Source organism: Anoplolepis gracilipes, chromosome 9 (genome assembly GCF_047496725.1).
Source record: "Anoplolepis gracilipes chromosome 9, ASM4749672v1, whole genome shotgun sequence".
Lineage (NCBI taxonomy): Eukaryota > Metazoa > Arthropoda > Insecta > Hymenoptera > Formicidae > Anoplolepis > Anoplolepis gracilipes.
In genome coordinates this window covers 10247220-10271918 of record NC_132978.1, presented here as the reverse complement: position 1 = coordinate 10271918, position 24699 = coordinate 10247220, and the positions used below count along the sequence as shown (strand labels likewise).

The 24699-nt window shown below is 32.0% G+C and overlaps 2 protein-coding genes across 7 annotated transcripts in view; one reads left to right on the top strand and one right to left on the bottom strand.

Moving 5' to 3' along the window:
* The window catches only part of LOC140669171 (gamma-aminobutyric acid receptor subunit alpha-6), a 117709-nt gene that overhangs the window by 35412 nt on the left and 57598 nt on the right, over positions 1–24699 (bottom strand). The window lies entirely within an intron of this gene.
* On the top strand, positions 88–23720 carry LOC140669216 (monocarboxylate transporter 9). 6 transcript variants are annotated; one of them, XM_072898840.1, is made up of 11 exons: positions 88–1543; positions 15877–16180; positions 16560–16703; positions 16799–17004; positions 17136–17364; positions 18156–18598; positions 18747–18969; positions 19069–19244; positions 19326–19548; positions 19711–19958; positions 20094–23720. In XM_072898840.1, exons 1-11 carry the CDS (start codon positions 1439–1441, stop codon positions 20241–20243), a joined length of 2451 nt encoding a protein of 816 aa, XP_072754941.1. In that variant the 5' UTR covers positions 88–1438; the 3' UTR covers positions 20244–23720. The 6 variants fall into 6 exon arrangements, with proteins under 6 accessions (XP_072754941.1, XP_072754940.1, XP_072754945.1 ...); XM_072898839.1 differs by having other exon boundaries at positions 18138–18598; XM_072898844.1 differs by lacking the exon at positions 88–1543 and adding an exon at positions 4208–4472 and having other exon boundaries at positions 18138–18598.

The window sequence follows — 24699 nt, the reverse complement described above, 5'->3', positions numbered from 1 at the left end:
GCGTGACGCGTCGCGTCGGGACGTCCGGCGTCGGGCGAGCAAACGATAGACCTCGGCAGGCAGAGACCAGACAGGAAGGACCTAAGACAGGCGACGGCCGGACGGGCGTTTTATTGATTCTGGGGCGCCGCGGCGCTACCCACCCGCGGCGGGGTAGAGCCTGCTGGCGAGAGGAAATTCTTCTCCCTGGAGGAGGACGATTTTCTTCATCGTCTCTTCGTCCTTTCGAACCTCCGAAACCGGCGGGCCGATTTTCCCCCGACGTTCTTTCCACCCCATGCGATATCGGGCCTCTCGAATCTCTTCCCCTTTTTTTTCGCGGTGCAACTTGGAGCCGGCCGGTGGGTGTGTGCAACGACACCGTCGTCGTCGTCGTCGTCGTCGGTATCAGTCAGTTTCTTGGTAGCGGTCAGGAAACAGGCACGATCGATCGTCGTGGGACGTGTAATCGCACAATAAGTGAAAAGAAGGGCGAACGAATAACCTAAAGGCTAACCAGAAAAGTTTCTCGTAAAGTATTCACGCCGGTTGCTGTCGCAACGTTACAGAAACTCTTTGAGCACCTTTCAAGAATATTTATATAGAGAAGAATCTACAAAATATTTATAAAAGGACTGTGAGGATAAAAAGTGATAACGCTGGAAAATCGTTCTCGTCACTACTGAAGAACCGGTTTTGTGAAGAAACAGTGAAATCGAAGAGATTACAAAAGGAAAATCATATGTTTCATACTTACATCGTTGAAGTCAGCGCAGGCAGGTATACCGAGATATCGAATTAAATCGAAGTTGCCCCAGATACCTCCTTCAAACGCCGCTGTGGAAAATAACGAAAAGAGATCACCGGCGTTCGGGAATCATTCAAAGATAGCACAAAATAGAGAAACGAGGATCGCTTTAACTGCTGCTGTGGCTAAATTTTAACGCTAAGTTTTAACTTTAAAGTTCATCAGTGGATGACGATAATTTGCGTGGAAGTAATTTTTCCAAGAAGGCGTGGGCGGAGAAGAATTTTGCGATTCCGCACGATCGATTATTTTCACACTCCTGATCATTGAATTGAAAGTGCGATTGCGAGAGAGTGCCGAGAAAATTAATTTTATCACATAAAGTGAGACAAAGATTTAAGCGTATCAAGTAACAGACAAAAATAAGAAATAACACCGTGAAAATTAAAAACAGATACAAGAGGAAAAAGTTGGAAGTCAATCGCTTTTGTGAGACAAATGGACATAAACGTGACCGAGGAAGTTGACTTCCATAGGATCCCTGTCACAAATTTCATGCCGATGGAAACGTCATAAGTCGCCGTTAAGACTGCGTTCGATTATTCGAATCGGTCGATCGGTTAAGCGATTGCTTAATCGTCACCTCGATTTCGACGAAGCGTCGAGGAGGAAAGGCCTCGTCTACCGTCCGGGAGGTGCTGCGGCGCTGAAATGGGCCCCGCCAGCAGTCGCGAGCAGATTGGCGAGCAAATCGGTGACGACGATGGCCTACAGATCCACCCGAAGCCGATGATACTGGCGAACAATATCGTAAGTGTAAGTATCTCGTTTTTATCATCATACAATTTATATCAAATATTAGAAAATATTAACTAAGCAGTCTTTTTCACTGAGAAATGAGCGACACTGTTAAAATTAATTTATAAACTTTTTTCTTGAATAAATTAAAATCACATTACGGTATAACAAAATAAATTAATTAATTAATTTAAATCACATTACAATATAAGAAATTAAAAAAAAAAACTTATATTTAATTTATAATAACGAAATATGAAATTAGACTGTATCATTGATACTAACTTTCATTGATAGTAACAAATTGTTCTTAGCCGTTTTGTTACTCTTTTAGTTTTAAAACAAACATAATCATCTGCGATGATATTCTGATTCTCAGAAAGACATATCAGAATTTTATTTATATTATTTTATTTTAATATAAAAGTTTTTTTTTTAATTATCAACAAATAGAGATTTTCTGCATGTTGCACGTACTTATCCTTATTTATTATTTCCATATTAATAAAACAACAATGTTGAATTAAAATAATAAAGTCTTAATCAGTTATTTGTTTAAAATTTTACTTGCTTTTTACTACATATATATATACACCTCGATTCTACTATATATATACAAGATAAGCAAGAATAAGATAAAAGTTGCTTGCTTTCTGATATCAGCATATAATTTTATTTAAAAGAAAGTGGCCTTCTGCTGTCTCATTTGATCTTTAGATCACGAAAACATCTTTACTTCGAACAAAACCGGATTGACTACAAAATCATTCTTTTAAAGTAAATAATTTTGTTAGGCATTTTTTTATCACTAAGAAATGAAATAGTAAGCTTAATGATCTTAGTCTGTATTGTACATATTGTGTTATAATATATTCATAATTAAAGGATTAAACTTGTCCTGATTTTATATATCTACAAGAAGTTAAAAATTTAGATATTTCACTATATTTACCATTTTATTTTATGCAAAATTAAATCTTCAAAGTCTCAATATATCTCCGAATATATTCTTAATAATACGTATACAATTCGATTTTTCTATAATTTATTAAAAATTGAATTAATTATTTTATGATATTTATGATTAATATATAAATTAAAATAGAAATAAAAGAGAAAAAGCAAAATAAATATTAGGTATATCCAAAATCATATTACAACAAAATCGAGAAAGGTGATTTATCGGGCAAAAATAAGTTGATGTAGAATATAATTTTATTCTATTTTTATTTAAGCTTAAAAAATATTAAATATTAATTTCCCAATTTGCTCAAATTCAATTTTCACGAATACAAAGCTTTGTAGAAAAAAATTTCATTCCATATTTTTTATTTTCATCCGATAAACCAATCATTTTTCAATTGTACTATGATTTTGAATTTTACACCATTGTATATCTTATACAAAAGCAATATTTGCATTTCTTCCAAAGCTTCGTCAACGTCGATGAAATCATCTAATTCTTGCAAATATGAGAAACTGCGGTAATGTCATATTAAGATAACGTTATCATGATATTTTTATAATTTATGTATATTACTGTATATCATGTTAGAAAAAAATATATACATACATTACCATCGCAATATCCGATAATCAAAATAATATAGTAATTTTATGGAATAAATTACATGCGATATGCTGATAAGAATCACAATGAAAAATCGATTACGATTATTTTCTTATCCTTAACAATAATTAAATCAAATTTACTATTCATGCTCGCAATTACAGTATCAGTATTTATTATAATTTAGCATAATTTAATCCACATTTTAATTTGGTTCCAAATTTTATAAGTTTTGACAGCATTGCGACAAAAATATATTAATGTATATATGAAGAACACTATTATGCACATATGGGCATACTGTATTCCCATCATGCATTGTTCTTTAAGAGATTAAGATATTTCCTAGTCAAATTTTAAACAATTTCCTTAACAAAAAATATATATATATATATATATATATATATATATATATACACACATATAATAATACATATTATTTTATTAAATATCTTATTCCTCGTCGATAAACATTTTTATATTCAAATGCTACATCGATTTTGACTTGAATCAAAAGATCCATATTAGATAAAATTTTTCAATATACTGATATATGTATATGTTGTACTAAATAATTCAAGATGCATTCAAAATTGCATTATAGAGCTTCTACATCTCATAAACTCGATTACCACGATCGTTCACACGTGACGATTAGATAATCTTACGACGTAACCTCCCGCGGGGAAGAAAAAGAGAAAAAGAAAGAGACAGAGAACAAAAGACATTATCTATGAAACACGTCGCGAACTTATGTTACCTAAAAAAAAATATCAAAAAATATCGCGCGCATTATACATATAGAACTTTGTATTATTCGTCGATTTTCTTCGCACAAACGCATACCCATGAGTAATATCTCGCCGGGAGTGTTTAGAGAAGCGCGGGGGCGAGAAAGACGGACGATTAAGATTGGTGGATGCAGCGCGGGGAGATGATGGGACAATGAAGAAGAAAGGGAGATACGGGGTATACACGCGAAGCGAAATGGCAACAACGATGACGATGACGACGATGATGACGGGGATAAGCGCGGCAAGATGTGCGGCGTTCCCCAGAGTGGGGAATCACGAATGGACTACGCATCCTGTGTCCGTGTGATTAAGTTGCTCGGTGATTGAGCGAAGCGCATTTTGTGGCGCGTAGCGCGTATTCGCGTTTCGCGTTTCGCGCCGAGTTAAGCTCCCGACGCCTCCTCTACGCGTGTGTATATCGCGCGGATCAGGTGCCGCGGCTCTCGCGTACCATCTCGCGTACCATCTCGCTCATTCACGCACGTCTCGCATCGTCGTTCATTCACGTTGTCGCCCACGAGGGTGCATTCGCCTCCGACTAAGAGAACAGAAACCTACCACCATCATGTCGCCTAAAAATAAGGTAATCATAATGATCGCTTGAAAAATCGTCTCGAAACAATATATTAACATTGCATAAACTTAATTGCAAGCGTCGTTATATAATATTATATAATCGCTTATATTTAATGATGCTGCAATTAACATGAAATAATTCCAAATATATTTTTCTTTTAATATTATGACGTAATCACAGGCATGTTCAAAATACCATTAGATAATTGCGATATTCTATTATTTTTAACAAATTAGAAATTGTTACATATTTGTAATAATCATATTTTTCTATCACATGTCCGAATAAGAAGAAATATATTTTCGTGTATTAGTAACATTTGAATTCAACCTATATAAATTCCAAAACCTGATAACCAATGTGTAAATATTATTGACATAATAGGGAATACTGTGGCAATGACATTATGACTGTTTTAACAATGTTTTAACAATTAATATATAATGCTATTAACAATTATTCAAAAATATCGTTGATGGTAACTCAATGTATAATTCCACATTATAAAATTTGTAACGTTACATAGAAAGCAAAATCATTGCTTTCTACGTAACGTTACAAATTTTATGAAAGCTTTGATTTCGTAGTATCATTCTTCTTTCACAAAAGATTATGCCGAATTTTACGAAGAGCGATATATTTCACGTAAGACTACGTGTTCTCAAGCAATCTCACGTCTCAGCAACGTTAGCAGGAATTTGAATCGAACCGATAGCGAAGCAACGGTGTATGATTATTTCTGTGGGCGTAATCCAGTTTTCTGTCTCTTCTTTGATAGAATTTTGTTGTAATAACCTATCGCATTTATGACAACATATAATTATTCCGTTGACGCATTTAGTTTTTCCGTTTATGCATAATAACTTTATTCCCTCATACATTTCGTGCGTCTAGTCTTTCAGATTATTATCTTTGCTTGAAAAATGTCGAGAGATTCATCATTTACTAGACAATTTTCTAGACAATTTTCAAATATTTGCCGTTGAATATAATATGTATTTAGATATCATGAAAAAGTAAATGAAATGAATAAACTTGAAATTAAAAGTTTCCTCGTCGTTAATTCGAGACTGTGTTAGATTATTTGTGTAATCATATTGTTTTACGGCGACTCGACATTTTACGTTGTGATTCACTCGTCTAATATACACATATATTCGCTAAACAGATATGCATTTCCAGACGATTTACGCACTGTCACTAAAAGATAGGAAAAATTAATTACACGTATAACAAGTAAGTATAATGTAATGGTGAGGAAAATCAATTGCGTATAAAAAAATTAATGTTTACGAACTGAAAAAGCGTGAAAAAGATTATTTTCTCTTTCCAAAGTTCCTAAATTTGCTTTGTTTTTTGTTTTAAAAAATGTTAAACACAAAATATATGTATGTTATTTTATTCATTTAAATCTTATTTATTATAAAGATAATTATTTAATATAAATTTGTACTTATTTAATACTCATTAATACTTATTTATGTAATATAAATGATATTCTAAGAGTATAAAAAAGTATTAAAGAGTTTAACAATAAGAGTATGAGATATTCTCTATATCTTATCTAAAAAATGGAGCAATGGGAAGTATATAGTGTGTACGTAATAATACAATATAAGAACATAGTAATATGATTTATTTAAAATGTACATTTTTTGCGCATGTCTTTTTGACAATCATTTCTCAATTGATTTTTAAAAGATAAATGATAAAAATCTGCGTAATGATTGAACAATCGCAAAATGCGCGAGTGAAAGTGGGTTGTAGGCTTAATTGACGAGGAAAATTTATAATGTAACGCCGCAGTACTGACAAACACGATATTAAATTCCGCTGGACGATACGCTACACTGTTTCCGCGAATACAACTCTTTTCTCTCTCCCTTTCTATTTTTCTCTTTTATTTTCCTCTCTCTTTCTTTTTCTCTGTCTTGCCACGTTCGCTAAGAACATTATATTAAATATAAATATATTTATTAGAAAAATCCTCTAATAAAAGTCTTTAATTCTGAAAACACAGAAAAGCGACTCGAGAAGAAGCTTTGCTAAACTGGCTAAGACTGGCTTTTATCGAAGTCTAACACGATAGATTATAACGCATTCGTGAGATTCGAGAGATTAAAATCTACTTTTCTGCGAGTCTTTTATCTTTTAAGTGTTTATTGAACTTCTTATCATTCTCTATCGATGTCGAACAGGAACTCGGATTTGTGACTGTTCAACTGAAAAATATTAGATTTTATTTTTATCTCAGATTATTTTTTGAGGATAATATTCTCCATCTCATAAATAACTCTTAATAAGTAAGATTTGTTTTATTACATAAAAAAAGGTTTCCATGAACTAAATTAAAGATTTTATCGCAATCATAACAAAAAAAGTCAAGTTACACGTTCTATAAAAAAAGATATCATTGATAACACTAAAATTTGTGCATAAAGTTTTATTATTTCAAGTTAGTGAAATTTTTTCACATCTCACAACTGCAACTGTAAAAACTTTCTGATAAAATGTTATTTCTTTTCCGACATGCCCTTTCTACGATGACCGCGTTGAATGTAATCAGCGATTGTTTGTCTGAGAATGCAGTACGGAAATGCTCGGACTTCGTTATCAACAGGCTGTACAATCCAGTAAGGTTGCAGTAATTAGAACGCATGCACAAATAATACTAACGTGACTCATCAGATGCATTCGAGAACGTTGCTCTTCTCTTTAGACCGCGTTTTTTATAACAACTCCAAATAATCATAATTGAAAGCAAATAGCAATAACGAGTTCACGATTAAATCGCGTTTATGCTGGAAAAAGAATAGGTGATATCCACGTGTTCCATGTAGATAACATTGAAATCATCTAGATAAAGATAAGATATAAAATTTTATCATAGCTAAGATAAAAATAAATATGATTGGATCTTATCATTCTTCGTTTAAACTAAATGTAAGAATCAAACATATTAAAGAATTATAAAGCACTTAGTAAAGACTGAGTTATGCTGAATGCAGCCATTATTTTAAATAATTTAAGATAGCTAACACTTTTTCCTTGCTAATACATCTCATTATTATCTAGAAAAAAATAAAATAAGAAATTGTTTCATTTAAATAATTGGTTATCTAGATAACTTCATTTAAATAACAAAAAAATTGATATCTCATACTAGATAAATAGTGATCGATCCTTCTTTTATCGTTGGGAATGGCTACTTTAATTTTTATCAGCTTATGTGACCTTTTGAACAAATTGTCAGACCAATAAGCATAAATGAGTGACTTCACAAACTGTTTAGTTAGAATTGTCAATCTGCTTGGTGATGTAAAATATTTTAAATTCGTTTTAACACACGTTAATTGATTATTATGATCTGTCCTAAACGTCTTTTCTTTGAACGAAGAGAATAATCATTCTTTTAATAAATATTCAACAACTTAATCAAAATATATTCAAAACAAATTATAAATTTAAAAATTTTATTTTGTTTTATTAATGTGTTTTTGATTGAGAATCTTGGGAATTTTCAAGAGAAATTTGTAAAGTCTAAGGAATTAAGAAGAAAATTAAAACTCCAATAACGTAATGTAAACTTAATAATTATGTAAGTTATAAACTTAGATTTATAAAAAAATTGAGAGTGCTTGTTTTCAGAGATATTTTATATTACATTATAATATATAACTTAAAATTTCAAGCATAATAAAACTTTTTTTTACCTACTTCAATCATGATATTTATATTTGCAAATTGAGAATATAGACTAATAATATATTAGCAATTTTCCTACGAAATTTCAATTAAATATTATTATGTAAAAACCTATAGAAGAATTCATTGGATGGATATATCTACTGTATTTGCGCGTTCTCATGCTACCGCGGGAATTTGCTAGAAAACTTTTACACAGAGATGAGAAGCAGATGGTATTTTCATGTGTCGGTGCCTTTGCCTCTAATTGTCGCTGGTTATTATCTAATTAATTCATAAGCGTCATCAGCCGTACAAGCATCGCGCTGTGCTGCTGCACAGTGTTTCGCGTGATCGGAGCTCGCGGCCGCGTTAGACTAAATTTATGAACATTGTGTGTTCCGCAATTGTCCCGCTCATCTTACATTTCGCTGATGAAACTGGCGTCGTTAATATACGTTCTCTTACCGTGATCTTCACGGCTGACAATTCAAGGAATACGAGCTTATCGTGACGCGATACAGACTATGGCCGATTCAGCGGATCAGCATCTAGAGTATTTCATCGTAAGTTCCATCTTTGATTCGATTGAAGACCTCACATGTAGACAAACGGTCCATTAAGATTTTATTCCAACTGTCCGAGAAGAAGCTGTCTCTATAAATTTCTTTGTTTTTACATTTTTTACTTCTTGAAGTATAAAAGAGATTTTATATTATCTGTAATATATAATTTGGTTATATATTTTTGATAAAAGATTCAGTATGTATATAAAAAAAGATATGTGCATAAGAATTACTTTAAATGTAAGATATAATTTTTGTCTGATAATAATGAGATGTATTAGCTATATCTTTATCTTAAAAAATGTATCTATCTTATCTATCTTAAATTATTTAAACGACTGCATTCAGCATAACTCAGCCCTTACTAAGCGCTTTATAATTCTTTTTTTTTTTTTTTTATTTGATTCTTACATCTACTTTCAACGAAGAATGATAAGATCCAATCATATTCATTTTTATCTTAACTACGATAAAATTTTACAAAATTACTTGATAACATAAATTTTTGGCTCTATCTAATTTTAATTATCCATTCAAAAATTTGACGAAATCCGTTTAAAGCTCTTTTCAATTGAAAGGTCTCAATATTTAATGTCTTGTTATTATATACGACAGTACCGCAGTGAATTATAATGAATCATCCATTAATTGAAGGGAAAACAAATGCGTCAAATATTTGCTCCTTCAAAGATAAGCCTATAAAATTACTCATTTAATCAAGCTGTTATTTCTCATTTATTTTCTCTCCAGGCCAAACAAAACTATTCTCGAGATTATTACTGACAATGAGTGAAGTGACATTCTTTTTATAGTTATGATGCAAAGGAGAAAATCTAAAAGAATAATGTTTTTAAAGATCCGAATCTAAGCATACAATAATGGTTTTAAAAATTCGAATTCTAAACATATAATGATAAAATACATTTAACTAATTATATTTGAACGCACACACGTATACACAAATACAATACCAAGAAACAAATATTATTATTATTCAGAGCAATGTATATATATATATATATATATATATATATATATATATATATGTATAATAGATTCCAAGATTATAAAAGTGAAATTTATAAAATAAATGTGCATGAAAATTAGGGTTTTGAAATAATGCGAAACGCCTCTGTTAAGAAATTAGCGGATGACGCGCGTCCCTTGACACCATAAAGCGAACGCGCTTCGCCGTGACGCGCCACGCAATTCGAGTCCGAGTGGGGAACGCACGCGCGTAAGCGAGAGTGCAACATGCCTTTCATGACATGTAGGTAGATGATAGATGAGCTTCGCGCAGTGCCGCGCTTTGCTCCGACCTGAACCATGCGTTCCGTCTTGTGCGCAACAAATGTCATCAACGTGAACGTATAATTTCTTTATAATTAACTTTGGAAAAATCACATTTTAAATCGACATACAACGCAAACGTTGTGGCAAAATGTTTGTCATCACGAGGCTCGCTCCGATTCGCTTCGAAAGTATCACATTGAATCGAATATATGATTTTCCTTGGGATTATGCTTTAAACAACAATCAAGTGACATTTGTTCACTTCTGCTTGTTTTGAGAAATCGAGATTACTGATTTTGATTTTACTTTTAGTGCTCGTAATCGGACAATATCATGATCGACCAATGATCGTTTTCACTTCTTGACACATTGTGACACGAAAGCAGTCTCGATTTAAAGAACAAAACGCAAAGGACGAGCGCTTTGTTCGCGGAAGTTCGACGAGCTTCGACAATCGCCGCGTTCTCGAATATAAATAGAATCTGCTACGTCGTGGATATTCTCAATAGTGTTATTCTGGATATATATTAACATGCCGTGTCGTTCTTGATAATGCGCAAATTGTCAGTATCGAGAAAGTTCGAGCTACGTAATTCGAAAGAACACTAGTAAATTGCCTGCAATTATCCGCAACCGTTGCACGTGAGTGTATCGAGACGTTTCAGTGAAGGGCTCTCGACCGTCTTGCGCAGAAAACTTAAAGGAGATGTATCAAGATCGCGCGAAAATACAGGAAACGTCGATTCTATCTTGAAGACAAAACTGAGGAAAATAAAAGTACCAGGAAAACTGAGTGATTAGATATATATGTATATAGTCCCGTGCACGAGTGCATCGTATTTTTTTTTCCGACATTAGTGAGCACGTGGACGCGAATTATTCTCTTTGAGAGATACAGCGTGAAAAATTATACTGTTGTCATTTTTCACGCTGATTGTGACTTGTAATATTTTTGATGCAAAAATACATCAAAACTTACTTCAAAGAAAGCTAGAAAGAAACGCTAAACTGTTTTTAATTCTTTTGATTAAATGTTCGTGTTTTTTTATGTTTTTTAAAAATTATCTTAGTTTTTTCTTTTTTTTGAAATGAAGATATTTGTTAAATGTCGGAAGCTTAGCATTGAAAGGATGCAGTAAAAGTGATAATTGCATTATCTACGAGAAAATATCAAAATAAGACATTTTCGTTTCTAAAGTAGTAAAGTGTTCGCTTGAATGATTCCTGACAAAGGTTGACAAAGTATCCGAACAGAAGTAGCGTATTATATCGACGTGACAAAACGCAACAAAAGAAAAGGTACTAGACAAAGCTCTCATAAGCGAGTGCGTTATATGCACATGCACCTTTTGTTCGCGGCACACGTGAGTCATTTGGCACGTGTATACTTTGAGAGGAAACATCACTGCGCAGTCGTCGCGGATACGACGCTGCTTGGTGTCTTTTCGTTAAAAGAAAAAAAAAAAAAAAAACTATCTTTATTTTAAACTTTTAACTTCAAGAAAGGCAATAAGAAAGATAATAAGATAAATTTTGTGAAAGTTATAACCAATTATCGTCAAAGTGCAACGAAAATTAAAAGTTCTAAGAATCTCTCCAGGGAAAAAAATTTAAACACAAAAATTTCGTGAAAAGAAAATTAATTTTATAAAAAGCAATATTTGGAAAGAAAATATTGAAAAACACGATACACAAATGGTGGAAATTGTAATATTGACGTATTGAAATACTTATCGACGAAAAATTTATTTAACTGATTACGAGGAATACAAATAAAATAGTAAAACACAAAAATAAAAATAATTTTTGGCAAAAAAATATTTGTATTAAAAAGTCACAGGAAAAATTGGAGCATATCAAGAAAATTGACATATTGAGAAAATTAGGAGAAGACTTATTCAATCTTTTTGACGAAATTAGACGCGACATTAACTGAAAAATAACTTTCAAAGAGAAAGAAGTTCAAAATGTGTGCGTGAAAAATCAACAGCCGTTTCGCGAGAAAAAAACTCTATATTCGCGCATCGAGGACATTCTCAGAGTCGGTATCTTGTCCTCAAGGTGCTCTCCTTGGAGCAGAAGAGTTCGAGGGATCATTCTCCCACCAGTTCCACTTCGACGAAGCAAGTTATCGGATACCGACGCGGCGTGCGCTGTGCGCAATGGCAGTGCGCTAAGCGAGCGAATGCCGACGACGTGAGCGCGCCAGTAGAACAGTCGTGATCGACATGGCAGCGGATTACGACGAGTGAGATTGTAGACGGGAGGTTTGGCGGGCCGGAAGGAGAGAGAGAGAGTGTGAGTGGTAATAGAGTGAGAAAAAGTGCGGAAGGAACATAGACAATAAAAGGAGCGGAGAATCTGCCGGGGATAAAGCCGCTCTCGCGAGCGAAGAGAGCGGCATTAGATCGCTCGTGTCGCGTCGAGCGTGCTCGAAAATAGAACGTTGTTTCGAGCGAAAAGAGAGGAGGAGGCTGCAGGGAGGGAAAAAGGGTACCGGAGAGAAAGATAGAGAGAAGAGTAACTGACGGTTTAAGGCGGTTCGTAGAATGTCGCGCGTGTCACTCAACAAGTCGCAGTACGGCTCGCGTCGCGTCCGCAAGATCAGCTCGGTACGGTTTGTATATCGTATATAATTGTGTGTTGGTGTTGTCGGTTATATTCAAAAATCTGTCCCACCACATTCTTGATTCCTCTCTACCTTTTTGTTCTCCGTCTTGCGAGTACTGGAACACAACGTTCTCGTTTTCTACGTGATTATTGTCAGATATTGGCGATTCGATCAGTGACTACCTGAGCAAAACAAAAGCTTAGAAGAGAGATCTGAAAGACATGCAAAAAATAATAAATCCTTTTTTTTAAATGCTACATTCTGCAGTCTCATGTTGCTTCATTATAGATACATAAAGAACATCTTTGATATGCCTGAATCTTTTTTTGTCATAAAAATACATAAAATTTAATGTTAGAGTAAAAAATTTACATTATTATCGATATGTTCCTGCGTTTCTATTTCATATTTTCGTTACCGATTCCTATGCGATCTATCTAAATGAGCCGTTTAATTTGCGTGTATTTTTATGTAGTCTCGCAACCGTTGGATGATAATCATTTTTTATGCATCATCTATAATCATTGGCGCAGTCGCACAATTCTTTATGAAGAAAGGTGACATGTGACAGCCTTGACGGTTGACAGGCAGCTGTCCGTGACGAGAGGATACATTGTTGTATTCCTACGCACGATCCGTAACGAACTTTACGTACGCATTATAATGGCGCGTAACACAGTAAAACCATGTGTACAACAGTAATACCGTGCTAAAAAACAGCAAGGTCAGATGTGAACATGAGCGATTCTCGCGGTAAGTTTTACGCATCTCGTCGTCGGGTGGCGCGATTGGAATGACAGCACGATCAGCTGATCAGCTGTGACCTTCCGTTCGGCCAAGTCATCCGCGCGGACGCAAACGCGAGCACACGCGCTGCATTTAAATTCGTCTTCGCGGCCGCAATATACGAGGTCGTTGATCCAAATCTATAATAATAAGACTATATCAATTATATATTGCTCGTAGTGAAATACACAGGAGCGAGATATAGAATAAGAGGCAGTAATTGTACATTTCTACAAAAATTTTAAAAAGAAAAAAGTACAATTTCCCGCAATTTTTCCTATCAAATAAATCATTTACTAATGGCTAGATACTGGAAAATTACATAGTTTTATAATATTTTATCGTTGTTATTATACTTAATCTTGTCACGAACAAAACTAATAAAATTATATAGAAGATTATTTTACTAATATCATTAAAATAATAATTAAAATAATTGCTTATCTTCTCAGACTGCTAAAGTAATTAACAACATTCGAATATGTTAAGTGCTTTCATTAATTTTTATAATTTAACAGTCTCATGTAATTATAATTATGTTAGAAGACATGCAAATGTTAAAATGTCGATTAATCATATCGTGTAGGCGCAGTTCGATATTTCCCCTTCTTGATTATAATGGTATTAATATCTCCGTGTATATATATATATATATATATATATATATATATATTAACATGCTTTTTTATTAAAGTCCGATATGATTGGAATTATTATCTAATTTAATGTAGCATTTGACAATATAGTCAGACTTAAATTAAATGATATTTGATAATTAAATAAACTAATATATTTTATATGTAGCTTTTTCAATAGCAAATGCATTACCTTCTCACACAAAAATCCATTAAATAGAATCTCAGATACAAAAAGCTATATCTGATAAAAATAAAATTTTTATTTTTGTTATATAATGCTTTATAAATCAATTTAATATGATAGAGATTAACAAATAGGTATAATTAATAACTTAAAAAAACATTATCATATACAAAATGTTTTCAAAAAAGAATCACTTTAGAGTATATAATACTTGACAAATATAAGCAAAAAACTCTTAATAAAAAAAAAATTCCTAAAATTACTTTTTGAGGCATCGTGTACTTCATTGTAAGGTTAATATAAGTTGTGAATTTCCAATTGTTTGAAATGCCAGTAATATTTCCAGATTTTCCATTATGTATATACATTCTTAACAGTATTCGTTTATCTAAAATCTAAATAAAAGAAACACGCCTTTAATAGAACTAATTTATGTGATGTGTTTATATAACACACTGATAGCAAATCTATCGCGATGTATCCTATTTTTATTATAACTTTTATCTTAATAAACATTAGTTTTAATACAGACACGTACATTTAAATTAATCTTTTACTTTATTTCTTCGCATATGCGTGTAGTAGAAAATTTTTTTAAATTTATTCTAATTAAAATATTGTTTTTTTTTTCATATGAATCACATACTAATAGTTTAGCGATAAATCCAATTATATTACAGAAGAAACGCAGTTTAAATTGAAAACAATCATTTCTTCATTAATTTGATTCTAGAGATACATTCTTATATATCACCTTGACTACATGTAGCCTTAGAGACCGATTAAGTCACAATAGCTATTTAATATCTATGCTAGCGTTTGCGTTATGATATCATCCTACCATAGTAGCACGTGGTGTTATTCTTGTGTTACATTCCGTGATAATTTCTGGACCAAGATTAACGAAATCATTGTCGAGTCGTGCTGTATGATTTTGCATGTACGCGATTTCTCAGAGATTCTTTCTCATTATATATAAAAAAAGTAAATTTATTAAATTTAAAACTTGATTTTAAATCTACGTGCATTTCTTTTAATGTATTGAAAAAAATATCGCATTTTATATGCATGCGTGATCTGAATAATTTTATCGACAACATTTCGTAAGTCGATAATTGTAGAAATAAATACTTGTTTGTAATACATCGTCATGAAAGGAGACTTTTTCTTAGAGCATTCAAGGTAAACTGCAAATCTTATTCAAGGCGAAAGCAATGAGTTTATGCTGCAAAGTATAAGATAGTCTTCAGTTATATGCATTTTCCGGTTTTTTTGCGAAATTATTATACGCAGTCTGTATTGTGTCATAAAATTATCGGTATTAAATTACTGGAGCATAAAAAGTTTGAATTGTGAGATATATAGTAAGAGTAATTTATATCAGTTTCTTTTTATTTTAACAACGTTAAGTGCAAGATTATGATACAAATAATACAATAAAAAATAAATAGCTGAAATTATTCTTTTCCCTCTAGCAGTTTTTTTTATGATATTAAGAATTATTTGTTTTTAATAAATAAAAAGTAGTTTTATAGAAAATTTTAGAAAAATATGGTACTTTCAAAATGCAAAAAATATGTTTCACATGTTATTTTATATATTTGTAAAAAAATAACAGATTATTATTATTGATTATGTTTCTTTTCAGACGGAGAGCGAATATTCTGTAGAAGAACAATCGAGATTAACGGGGGCCGATGGACCAGGAGGCGATGAAGCTTCGCCGGAAGATGAAGGAGGTTCACTCTGCGAATATCACGATATACCACCCCCACCTGACGGTGGTTATGGTTGGGTGGTGGTATTTGCATCGTTTATGTGCAACATGATAGTGGACGGTATTGCCTATACGTTCGGCGTCTTTCTAGGGGAGTTTGTTAAATACTTTGGGGAAGGAAAGGGCAAGACAGCTTGGGTCGGCTCGTTGCTGTCTGGAATGTACCTTAGCGCTGGTAAGATATACATGAATGTTTCCAAAATTTCGTTTGCACTGAATTTTAAAATATAAAATGTATTACAATCACTATCAAAAATATATTTTAACATCTCTTATTTTTTATGAGAAGTTAATTTTTTCTTAGCGAAAATTTTGATTTAAAAAGATATAATTACTACGAGATATTTAGTATCAATCGAGAATAATAAAATCTTATCTTTTTATCAACTGTATTTTATCTCACAATCAGTGAAAGAAGATTAAAAGTTACGAATTTTTTATAGGTGATGCTTAGGATAAAACTAAATTATTTAAATTTAATTTGTACTAAATTAATGAAATTAAATAGCTAAAATAAATTATAATGGATATATAATAATTTTTCTTTATCATAGGTCCTGTTGTCAGTGCTTTAACAAATAAGTATGGCTGTAGAGCAGTGTGTATGGCAGGAAGTTTCTTAGGCGCCGCCGCATTTGTACTTTCAACATTTTCAAGCAGTGTAAATATGCTTATGATGACTTACGGTATTATGGGAGGTGCGTAATTATCTATCTTTTTTTCCCAATTATTCGTGCAATCTTTTTATGCCTCGCCAGTTTCTTTTTAGTTCATATTTCTATTGCTCTTTTAGGAATTGGATTTGGTTTGATATATCTACCTGCAGTAGTTTGCGTAGGCTATTATTTTGAAACTAAAAGATCCTTAGCTACGGGTATCGCTGTATGCGGATCGGGATTCGGCACGTTCGCATTCGCGCCTCTCGCGACCATATTGCTTGAGACGTACAGCTGGAAGGGAGCAAATCTAATCCTGGCTGGCCTCATCTTAAATTGCGCAGTAAGTAAACAGTGAAATATCTCACTCACATTGTGCTTCGCTACTTTGCTTATGCAGGAGCAATACAACGCATTAGATTAATAAAGATAATATATCTCGTATATCTGATAATTCTAACAGATGATTTTTAGGTATTTGGTGCCATGATGAGGCCTTTGGAATATCCGAAAGCTTCCTCCGTTAAACCATTATTACAAAGAATGGCCGAAGAGAAGAGATTTCAGATGGAACGTGGCAGCATCGGTGGTTCTTATTTTATGGTACAATTACCAGACGGATCTATGGAAAAGAGAATGAAAATGCCCATCAATATTGATCCTGGTGTTCATTCCAGCTTCAATTTAGACCAATTAGTGCCTGGTAAGAAACTCTTTGGCAATCAGTTCTCTTTCATATTTCTTGATTGTGAAAACAGCACAAGTCATTAAAATATACAGAAATAAAATTTAATCATTGTTTATTGTAATTTATTCTGAGAGATAATAAGCCAAAAATTGCTCTTATTATTTCTAAAATTATACTTTTTTCTCTTTTCTGTTTATTTTTTATATTACTCTAGTATTTTATATTTAGTTTTATACTTATTATTAATTATACAAGATATATAATATATAAAATAAATAGATCTTAAGTGTATTATATATATATATATATATATATATATAATACACTTATTATTATACTATAGTATTATATATATATATATAATACTTTAAGATTTTTATATTTATTTTATACATTACATGTCTTGTATACTTTACAACTAAATATAAAACCAATTAGATTATATATGCATATATTTTACATTAGTTTTACATTATAAAATTAGATATTCTAATTTTATAATGTAATATATATAAGATATACAAAAATAGAATAATATTTTAATTAAATATAATTTTTTGAGGATATTATTAAAAAATATTTTTTAATATACAAAAATCTAATTATCTCAAAATAAAAATATATGACTTCTATTACCGTTTTCAATAATGACGGGTATATCTCCTCAAATAATCAAGATGGTTATCATCTCGATTACTTGAGGAGTATATACCGGTCATCATGAAAATAATATATAAATTATAAGAAATACATAAGAAGTATTTCATTGAATACCCATAATATTAAAGGAACTCCTTTAACACCAGTTCCAACGGTGCCAACCCTTCCAACTATATCCGAAGTGAAGGTACAAGAACACTCTTCCAGTGGACATACCAGCGACAGCAGCATGGATTTAAAGAATATTTCGAATAAACCTAAAAGCAAAAATATCGAGGAAACTAAAGACGCGGAGAAAACCAAGGACGCGGAGAAGCCCGAGAATGAATTTAATAAGACGATAATCCCCAGAAACGCATCGCAGCCGGCTTTCACGACCCACGTTCAAGGTTTGCCTAAAAACGGCTCTGTGCCATTCTTCGATAGAATTCGTAAAACGAGTACCAGCGAGCGCTACAAGCCCAGCCTTAGTGCAATAAAAAACTCTAGGACAACGCTTAACTCTAATGGAGATATCAGAAAGAGCTTGCATCTGAGACTTTCCACAAGTAGTATGCTGGGATCGCGAAATAATAACGCTGAAGTTGATGTAAGTTTATACATTTACAAATTTGAACGTTTTATCTTACGAGAAAGAAACGTTAATTAGATTTATATATATTGCTAGACAAATTAATCACATATTTTTATTTTCTATTAATCAAATAATAATAACGCATAATAATTATTTGTACTAGGATGGTGAGAGTATTACTTTTACTACCAGTAAAACTAGTATTCCAAAGGAAAAACCAATGATGGTCCGTCCCTTGTCGAGAAAGGATATTTTCTACAGTGGTAGCGTAGTCAATTTACCAGAATACCAAAGCCAGAAATCTCTCGCCAATTATCGTCAAAGTGTTATATCTATTCCCAAATCTGTACGTGGTGACGTAGTCGATATGGAAAAAGGGCAACAACGTATGTATATATATATATATATCGTTTCCAATCTTAAAAAATTCAATCAATATTATTAAAAATTTCAAAAAATTTTTAACATAAATTTAAATTTCTTAGAACCTTTATGCCCTTGCTTGGTATTGCCTGACTCGTTTAAGGAAGCTCTAGCGACAATGATGGATATGTCTTTGTTGAAAGATCCTGTTTTTCTTCTAATTGGTATTAGTAACGTGTTTGGTATGGCTGGATTGTATGTACCTTTTGTATATCTAGTGGATGCTGCGGTCTTAGATGTACGTTATTTATTAATTTTTACTATATTATTGTATCACGTTATAATCAGGCGTTAAATTATTTGTTTCTTTTTTTTTAAGGGAATTGAAAGCAATTCTGCATCGTTCTTATTATCCATTATTGGAATAACGAATACTATAGGTCGTGTTGCTTGTGGATATGTCGCCGACTTTCCGCAAGTTGATTCCTTACTGTTAAACAATATTTGCTTAATTATATCTACAATCGCAGTAGCTGCAACGCCATTTTGCCATACTTACGCAGCTTATATTATCATGAGCATATTTTTCGGAATAGCAATATGTAAGTATTTCAATTATACAATTATCTAATATCTATGAATTTTCGATTGGAAACTATTATTTTAAGTGATTATTAAAATGTTATATTCGCGAATTTTGTCTTGAATATACATATTTAATATTTTGTCATTTTTTTAATATATAATTGTTTATAATTTTTCAGCTGGGTATATCTCATTAACATCGATCATTTTGGTGGATCTCTTGGGATTAGATAAATTAACGAACGCTTTCGGCCTTTTAATTCTGTTCAGAGGGGCTGCTGCTATAGTTGGCTCACCCTTAGCGGGCGCTGTTTACGACGCAACGCAAAGCTATAGCATCCCGTTTTTCATGGCAGGGTTTTTCTTCCTTATAAGCACTGTTACTAGTTTCATGGCCCCTGCTATGAAACGGTGCACTACGCCGCAGGTAATTTATATTAATCTTTCTTTTCAATATTCAAGATTATTTTATATAAATAAGCTAATTATTATGTATCCAGCATGCGTTTGCATTTAATAGCATTTAATGGCATTAATGAATTATTTTATTTCTTCATCATAGACTCAACCTGTGATATTAGATACATTGACTCCAATTGACGAAGATATCGAGGAAGAGAACGAGGAGGACTTACCGGAAATAATAGAAACTGCGCCGTCACCCTTAGAACCACCTGAAAAAGAAATCAAGCAAATAGAGTCTGTTTTATAAATACTTCTGATCATTTTTAAATAAAAATCGCCTTCACTCCGAGCCACACTGTGATAGGGCTGCTACTTTAAAGTCTCAAAAATGTACTTCTTTGTTACACATTTAATTGATAAAGCACAAATTAGTGGCATACCTGATGGAATTTTTATCGTAGTTACGTACTTAGATTTGTATGTATATTTTTCTTGTTTTTTTTTTGTTTTTCTATTGAAAAACTGATAAACGTTATATTACATGAAATCCCATCAGGTATAGATACTTAATTGCCTACGTGTAATAGTGAAAAAATAATAGAGCGTTTTATTAATCTAATCAGTATCGATCCAGCAGTATATGTATATTATATATAAAGAAAAAAATATTAAACTAAAAAAATGATCTTATACCATGCATATCTTGATAAATTATTAATCTGCATCATAGGAATGTAATATTAAATAATTCGAAAATTATATAATATACGCAATTATATGTACAAGGATCGGTCATCGTATCATTAATCGGACTCGCTCGTTTTAAATGAGACTTTTAATGATATATACATGAATAAAATATGTATTCTACATTTATTAATTGTAGCATACACATGTTTTTATTTTGCGAAAGTAACTCGTATATGAAACAATGGCGTATTGTTGATAAAAATGATGTTGTGTCATACACGAGTATTTTAGTCTAAAATATATTTTAGTCTAATCAATGTACGATTGACCCATCCTTCATCGAAAAGATCCCACCTATGATCTGTCGTGTTAGTTAAATCTATTTTTGGCCACATCCAAAGATGCAACTTGAATTATTGACAATTCAAAGAGATATTTTCTTGCGTACTTGCGACAAAATAGAAGTATGTATATGTATGTGTGGATTTATGTGTATGTGTGTACGCATATGTTGCGTGTGTTTGTATGTGTTTTGTGTGTACATATGCATACCTATAATTATATATATATATATGCGAAGGAATGTAAATTATTAATTTACATGCAACAAATATATGTTGCTATGTTGCACACAGGATAAAATGTAAATAATTTATAAAGAATTACAAAATGATAATAACGAACTCTAGAATTAAGTCAAGTGAAGTTATAAGTTTTTCGCTCGCTGGAAGGTTTCGCAATTAATGTATTCGTTAAGGGACAATTAACGTATTGTTAGGTAGATTAAATAATCGATTATTTTCAAACCACAGAATTCTTATTTGATCAATGTATAAAATACGTCTCGCCTGTTACAGCTAGTTGGTATGAATAGATTTAATCGTTTAGTGAATGGAACTGTGTGACTGTGCTTTGTAAGATGATCACTTACCAAGCATATTAAATAATACAAAACTAATAAGGACTGACGTGTCCCACGTGGTATGCCAAGCGATTGTAAGCGTTTCTTGTGCGAATTACATGTAACTAATTTTCTTACGGCGGCAAAGATCATTATTGGATCGGTATGGTTTGCGAATGTACGCCTACAAATGTACACACAATATAAACACATATATGTGCGTATATAATATATTGCTACGTATGCGATTCTGCATACATATAGATCGAGGAGTTGTAAATCTTGTTGAATGACAAGAATACACATGTATTTACAATGTATATATGATTTCGTAATAATTAAATGTGTGTTTATCGTCACACGCGCGATTTCGGGTAAAGAAAAAAGGTAAAGAAAAGAAGAATTTTGCTATAAGAACCAACAGTGCTATTACGCTATTCGCCACCGCTGCTGCTATCGCTATTACCACACTTTATCACATACACACACTTTATTACACACACACACACACACACACAATTAAAATATTACCGTAGTACAATTATGAAAACGCACGTTACTTACGTTCCCGTTTTACGATCATATTGTGCGGAGTTAGAAAAAATGGGGAGAAGAAATTATGTTTTGTGATTACAATCAAACGCGATTATAGAATACAAATGTGCATCCAAAAAGATGCGTGTACACACGCGTGCACGTGCGCATCACGACGAAAATCCCCTGCAAAGAGTTACATTATATTATTAAATTATATATCGATGCGCACATGCACTCGTGTCGCGTGACAATTCGCACGTTTATGTTCAATATGTATGTACGTGCGGGACGTACGAGGCGGAACGAACACCTTATGTGCGTTAGATGTACAGTGGTATGTGTGCAACGTGCGCGCAATGTGCGTGTACACTCACAACGTAGAGAGATATTGTGGCGACGCGCGCAACGAGCAGAATATATATTATTATTGAAAAGAAATATCGAGATATATTTATTATTATATATTATTAAGTGTAATAATATTAAATATTAATATTCACACACCTACATACATATATATGTATATAACAATATTATATATAATATTTAAAATTATTATTAATTTGTTATATACACATATATAAAATAATATACATATATATATAATTTTATATATATATATATTATTGAATATAAAATGAATTCATTTAAAAAAAAATACTACTCCAAAAAATTTTTATTTTTTAAAGATATAAATATTCTTGAAAGCGTTAAAAAAACTAATGTATAGAGGTATTTTAATTACTACTACGCCAATGGCTGAAACATCTTTTTTATACACGAATGTATGTCTATATACAAAACACTACATACACTAGAAACAAGTTTTTGACATTTTTGGAGTAAAATTTTTTTTTAAATACACTTGATTCAGTTAAGAAATCGAGATATGTACGAGTTATAGTTTAGATGTACTGTAGTTGCGTTAACTATCGAGCACCACATCTCAAAAGCTAACACTCGAACATCACACTGGTCCAACAGATTCTACAAGCTTAATTACTTGCTTTTTTCTTTGAATTTTATCTAAAATTAATTTTAAGAAAAAAAAACTAATACCTAAAGAAGAGAGAAAAATTTTTTCAGTAGACTAAAAACATCTTTTTAGCAAAAAATATTTTCAAAACTTTAATCAAAAGATAAATGTTTATGAATTTTATGATAGAGACGCTACAACATCTATTCTTTATAGGATTAGGTTTTCTTGAATACATTTTTTAAAGGTAGAGATCCACAATACTGAACTTTAGTGTGAGGTTCTAGAATCAGGTGAACGTGTAGCATTGTCAGTAGGTAGAACGTTTAGCGCGAACATAATATCGTGTAATGGCTTCTAAATATGTTAGTATAGATAATAACACGAACGTTGTGTTAACGCGCGTACACAAAATCGCTAATAATATGCAATCAAGCGAATTATTTGTCGAAGATCCGTCTGCTCACGACACGCCGGTCCACGCTCTCGTAATCCGATATAGATTGCCGCTTACTGCCACACTATTCTCTCCGTGTACTGAGCGTAAAAAAAAAAAGGAACACGTACGCCCTACTCCGTGCGTATGTTAAATATATGATATGGTACAAAGAAGGACAAATGTATTAGGTAACGTTTATCGAAAATTGAGAAGAGGAATTATGACTTTTTATTATTGAAAATCTTGTGTTTATTTCTTGCATGTATACCTCACACATATTTAGCATTATTTAAGTTAAAAATTTAGCAACACATCGACTTTTTCGAATCGTGATTCTGTACATAGGTAGCATGTAAATATGGAAATTATTTCATTGCATGTAAATAGCGTAGATTGGAGGTAAATTATCAGCAATAAATTATTGTATCAAATTACATGGCGTTATATTGCTGCAATACAGCACGTGTTTCGTTCTGATAAATTATCAAATGGGCTCTTTCTTAGGCTTATTATTGCATAATACCTTTGAAAATTATGATATTAGAAGCGAGAATTGTTCTTACTGTGTGTATATTGAAGTTAATTAATTCTTTTGAGACTCGTATCTGATAGCATACATTTACGATGAATTATACGGTTCGTGAATAGATAACCATAAATCTTTATTAATTGTCGCAACGTAATAAGCTTTGTTAAAATATATAGATTATACGCAGTTATAAATTATATACTTCTTATTGTGTTAGTTAAAAAATAGTCTGATAAATTTCTTACATCAATAATACGTTACTTACGTTAATAAATATACTATATTATATAATAATCCTCTTTGGCGTACATTGGAAAAAGAGAGAAAAAGTATTTATATATATATATATTTTATTCTTTGCGCATTCTTCAGCTGTTTAGAAAAGGGGAAAATGAATCTTTGTATCATGATTACGAATTAATTAATAATGCAGTTCCAATTATCCATATAAATAGAATGCCATCTAACACGTGACACTAGTTATCAATCCGCTTCGCGCACTATTTCGAGAAAATCAGAACGAAATATATTTATTATATAACAAATTAATATTATATATATTAATATAATATTATATACATACATATATATATAATATTATATAACAAAACTAACAAGAATGCCCACTATCAGGAAGTATTTTAACTATACAATCGCCGTATTACATATGTATGTAACATACATGTGCTCG